The following is a 6,036-nucleotide window of genomic DNA, read 5'->3' as shown; positions in this document are numbered from 1 at the left end:
CAGCACGTTGTATGAGCCTAATCCTGCATGAATGAATGTGACAGAGAAACATAGCTAGCTTTTGTTCCATCTGTGCAATTATCATGTGCAATCGGATTGCAGAACACTGCTGATGTATCCAATTTTTATGTAATAAAAAACTGTCAAGGTACCAAACATGGCTCCACTTCGCGGATAGCGAGAAGACAGCTTTTATACAACAAGCCGGGCAGCAAACAGCAACCACACTCTGAACCCTTCTCGAGAACATCGCTTCATATGAGATCATTCATTGATAGTATGACGCGTGTCTGGAACATGTTAGTACAGCATAACAACACCAATGAAATGACATCAGTTAACCAAATGAAATCACTGGCCCTTAGATGGCTATAACTTCATCCTGTTCCCTATCTGTCTGTTTCATTATAATAAGAAAGGTTTTCAAACAGGTTGAGGTAGGCAACAGCTCATAGCTTGTAAATAAAGGTAGGAGCTCATAACCCAACTCTGTGAAAAACCTTTAATAAATAAAGAGAGAGAGAGAAAAAGAGATAGATTGGAAAACAAATTGACACTCGCCTCCACTGACTTCACAAGTGAGTGACATAGACTCTCCCTCGTTGTAAGGACCCACCATAGTCCACACCTGAGATCCTCCCGGTTTCTCTAGAATGAGAGGATCGAGTGGAGGAACTGCCAAATGGAGAAAAACACTCAGTTAGTCGTAAGATAAGTATATAACTGGAGGCTAATTTCCTAGTTGTCACTTAAGGAGCAAATCTATTCTTGTGTTGTTATCACTACATTATTATTTAATGTATTATATCATATCATTTAATTTTACGTAGACAAAACCTGATATTTAATCGAATATTCAAGTTAACAAAAGATACAAACCCATATAACAAAAGAACAAACCCATATAACAAAAGAACAAACACGTTTATCTAACAACAATGCAAACGGATCTGGAAAATAATATAGTGGAGTTTGTGAGATCACTATAGTTACCATGGGCTTACAGTTAGTTTCTGAGATCACTAGAGTTACCACGGGCTTACGGTTAGTTTGTGGGGTAATGATGGAGTGGGGTTACAATTATATTCATGAAGTGCACAAATATCTTGATAAATAATTTCAAGAGTACGTCGAATAACGTAGAAACTTACTGATGACTGTGAGGTGGGTTCTAGCGTTCCTCGTGGGGCTCTTCTTGAAGTCGACGCGGCATCGATAGAGGCCTTCGTCAGTGGCCCGAACATTGTCCAGAATTAGAGAAGCCGGCGAGGACTGCAGGTCGAAATGTCCTCGGCCGCTTAAGGTCTTTCCGTCAGCCCAGTTCCTTGCATCCAGAAGACTGTGCTTGCGAGAGTCGTAGCTGTGAGGACAGAGAAATGTGCAATTTTTATATTTATCATAATTTAATACAAGCTCAGTGTGCTTGTACACTACTCTGTGAGTTATATGGTGAGATCGCCAACAGTGTGTCACTATCATAAGCTATTTATGATTAAAACGGTTTCAACAAAGGCTGATTATGGTTTCTTTAATTTCCAGTTGCACAAAATGAAGAACAAGCAGAAGAACCCCCGGGGTAGGACAAATCTGCAGGATAAAACTTCTACAGGACAGAACCCACTTAGGCAGAAGACAGGAAAGGTAATGGAAATATACGAAAGGCTAAATGGCAGGAAGAGGAGAAAAATGTCAGGCTAAGTCATGAGTGTTGATTATTTGACACCTTGAGAACATCCATGACTTAACCTAACCTTTCTCTCCTCCTCTCCTTACCTCTTTTTTTCAGTACTACTAGTGCTACTACTACTACTACTACTACTACTATTACTACTACCCCAACAATAACTACTATTACCACCACAACTACTACTACTACCACTACTATTACTATTACTACTTCCTCCACTCGTTCTACTACTCCCTTCCCCGCTCCCGTCTCATATATATATATATATATATATATATATATATATATATATATATATATATATATATATATATATATATATATATATATATATATATATATATATATATATATATATGTCCCCTTCCCTTCTTGCTTCTCTGTATGACATGTTAATGGTCTAAGTCAGACCAAAGCGCCAGTCCCCTAAGAGCAGGTTGTTTGTGTACAACACTAACGTTATACTAAGCATTGTTTGTTCCACTGACTTTCTTTCGCTGCTTCAGGTGCAACTATTCGACTGAAGGTATAGACGGCGTAATGAAGACACATCAAACATCATCGTTCTAACGCAAACACTTGGAGAATATAAATTTTGCTCTGTGTTTATTGTGTCAACATTAACAAAGGAAATCATCAGTTGTAATCTCGAAATCTACAAAAAAACTAATTCATTTTAAAAGAATTCAACTTAAGTGCTAAGATAACGATTTTAAACACCTTAAAATACTGCAGAGGTTATTAAAAATGATGCAAGTTTTTCTGTTTCATAATATGAACACTCAAAGGAAGTTATGATAGACTGTGTTAGATACAAGCGTCTACTTGAACAGGAAGATAATAGTGAGAGCTGAGTGAATAGGAAGGAACTTCCATGTACAAGATGCGAAAGTGACGATGCTCAGTTAAAAAAGGCATCAGTTGCACCCTATTTCCAGTGACGATGCAGATTAAGTCGCAGTATGCTGTTTAACTGAGAAAAATGGACAGCTTAAGCTGAAGCTGAGGAACTGTATTGCTTTAAAAAAATGTTCAAGCATATGACACGGTTAATCACAAAGAATGCTAAACGAATAATGTTTTCTTTGTCTTACGAACTGCAAGAAAACGTCACGAAACATCACCGAATATGTGATGCCATGCATATATGTGAGGCCATGTATATATATATATATATATATATATATATATAAATATATATATATATATATATATATATATATATATATATATATATATATATATATAAATATATATATATATATATATATATATGCAAAACAACCACTCTGAAAGAATAGAGAAATTCCAAATACAGGAGAAGGAAGCATTCAAAATATTGAGAAACAAAAAATACTCTTTTAATCAGGCCATTCCATCAGAATGGAAACACAGTATGTTGGATCATTGCTATAATAAACTCAGAAGAATTTGTAATGAACTCAAGAGCAAACTACAAGGAAAATTAGACATTTTAATTGAAAATAGTGATTGGACAAAGCATGCTAATAACAATTTTGTAATTAACTTATCAGATGAAATTTTAGACAAACATACAACTGCTGCTCTAGGTTTTGGCCTAAGTTTTGCAACTTCAAAAAAACTTAATAATGTTGAAATTGCAAAAGCCTTTTGTAACTTTGAAAAATTTTCTGATTTATCCTCTGATGAAATTAATATTAGTAAAGGAATGGTATATAGCTCTATGTTAAAACCAAACATTCCCAATTGCCCTCAAAGATTCTTTAAGTCTTATGATACACTTAATAACAATAAAAATTTGCGCCTTACTAAAGCAGACAAAATAAATGCAATAGTAATTATGAAAGAAAATGATTACCAAGAAAAAATGAATAATCTCTTAGATGATACTGAAACCTATTCTAAACTTAGGAAAAATCCCCTAGAAACCGTTAACAGCAATTTCAATAAAACAATAAAACTTCTACTGAAAGGCAAAGATGAATTAGTCAAACAATTTACTTCCACTAATCCATCTTTACCTTACATGTATGGACTAATAAAAACACACAAACCAGGGAATCCAGTCAGACCAATTATTAGCTCCATAGGGTCAGTTTCATATAAATTATCCAAATGGCTTGTTGATATTTTGAGCCCTATTGTTGGCAAAATTTCTAACTTTAATGTTAAAAACAACATAGACTTGGTTGATAAATTAAGCTCCTTGACTGACTTAAATGATTTTAACATGGTTAGTTTTGATGTTACTTCCTTGTTTACGAAAGTTCCTGTTGATGATTTATTAAGTTTCTTATCTGAAGAACTCGTTAACTATGATTTACCATTGCCAGTTCCTACTATCATTAAACTTATTAAACTTTGCATTGTTGATGCAAAATTTGTATTTAATGATAAGTTTTACACTCAGAAGTTTGGTATGGCAATGGGAAATCCTCTTTCACCTGTTCTTAGTAACCTATACATGGAATTTTTTGAAACAAGGTTGCTTAACACAATCCTCCCTAATAGAGCTAAATGGTTCAGATATGTTGATGATATTTTGTGTCTTATGCCCAAAAATGTAGATATACACAATTTTCTTGGAAAATTAAATAGCTTAGCCCATTCTATAAACTTTACTGTTGAGTTTGAAGAAAATAACTCATTGCCTTTTCTAGATGTTTTAATTATTAAGGGTAATAATGAATTCAAATTTAAAATTTACAGAAAACCTACAAATAACTGTTCCTATGTCCACTATTATTCCTCGCATCAAGATAGAGTCAAACTGTCTGTTTTCTCATCAATGTTTTTGAGAGCTTTACGAATTTGTAGTCCTGAGTTCATAGATGAGGAAATATCCAAAATTTATGAAATAGGTAATGATTTAAAATACCCAAGAAATGTAATTGATAAATCTTTTAAAGTTGCTAGAAACACTTTTTATAATCCAAAAAGGGGCAACCAGCCTTATTCAACTAAAAATATGTTGGTTCTCCCTTACCATGAAAACTTGGTTGATATGCCTTCTCTTCTTAAGACTTTTAATATTAAAGTTGTATTCAAAAATCTTGATACAGTAAAAAAACTTTTGATAAAGAATTCCCCCCAAAATGCTGATGGATGTGTCTATAAGATTCCTTGTAAAATTTGCGATAAAGTTTATTACGGTCAAACTGGTAAAAATCTCGAACTAAGATTAAAACAACATAAATATAGCATTAGAACTGGACAAGATTCCAATGCTCTATTTATTCATGTAAGAGATTTTAACCATCCAATTGATTTTCAAAAAGTTGAGAAAGTAGTATCAAGCAAGTCCATGGTCGACAGGAATATAATTGAATCTTGTTTCATAAAAAGCAGTTTTGACAATAATATGAATATTTCCTTTGGTTTATATAAATTAGATCCATTTATAATTAATAGAATTTGGGAAGAATTTAATAATACACTGGACAAATAATTTTTAAATTTTCTTGGGTAGAATAGCTTGGGGGTGAGTTGTGCAAAGGACCTATCCAAGTTGGCTTGCCGCACGTCACGTGTTTAACCGTTGTGGGATCTGATAGTGAGGTGCTGGCCGGACCCCTTATATAGCTTCCTTGGATGCTTCACTTTCATAGTTCCTTGATAATGTGAGTAGTCACGAAAGCGCTTGGAATTTCTCTATTCTTTCAGAGTGGTTGTTTTGCATATTTTAAAATCACCTGTTTACTGTGATCTTATTGCATATATATATATATATATATATATATATATATATATATATATATATATATATATATATATATATATATATATATATATATATATATATATATATATATATATATACATACATATATATATATATATATATATATATATATATATATATATATATATATATATATATATATATATATATATATATATATATATATATATATATATATATATGTCGTGCCGAATAGGCAGAACTTGCGATCTTGGCTTAAATAGCAACGCTCTTCTTGCCATATAGGACAAGTGAAAATTTGTGTATGCAATAATTTCGCCAAAATCATTCTGAACTTAACGAAAAAATATATTTCACTGTGTTTGTTTAGTATTAAGTTATTGTAAACAAATCTAAAATATATGTAGTTGGGTTAGGCTAAAATAAATTGTTCTTGTTATAATAAGGTTAGGTTAATTTTCTAAGATTCTTTTGGTACAAAATTACACATTTTTACATTAACATTAATGAAAAAATATGTCTTTAAAGGTATAAGAGAAAATTTTTAGAAAGGACTTAATTTTAAATGAGTTCTTGTTAATTGACCAGTTTTACGTATTCGGCACGACATATATATGTATATATGTATATCAATAACATCACTGCGGCTAGACGGGGGATCGAA

General features: G+C 32.4%; 1 protein-coding gene across 1 annotated transcript in view; it reads right to left on the bottom strand.

Moving 5' to 3' along the window:
- Positions 1–6,036, bottom strand: part of LOC128687309 (uncharacterized) — a 148,752-nt gene that overhangs the window by 13,297 nt on the left and 129,419 nt on the right. Inside the window, exons 13-14 of the mRNA XM_070098293.1 lie at positions 1,152–1,360; positions 562–675 (exon numbers count right to left, since the gene is read on the bottom strand). Of these exons, the coding sequence (XP_069954394.1) occupies positions 562–675; positions 1,152–1,360 (323 nt within the window). The remainder of the gene's footprint in view (positions 1–561; positions 676–1,151; positions 1,361–6,036) is intronic.

This window comes from Cherax quadricarinatus, chromosome 62, assembly GCF_038502225.1.
Source record: "Cherax quadricarinatus isolate ZL_2023a chromosome 62, ASM3850222v1, whole genome shotgun sequence".
Lineage (NCBI taxonomy): Eukaryota > Metazoa > Arthropoda > Malacostraca > Decapoda > Parastacidae > Cherax > Cherax quadricarinatus.
The sequence above is the reverse complement of the archived record's forward strand: the minus strand, read 5'-3'. Positions and strand labels throughout refer to the sequence as shown.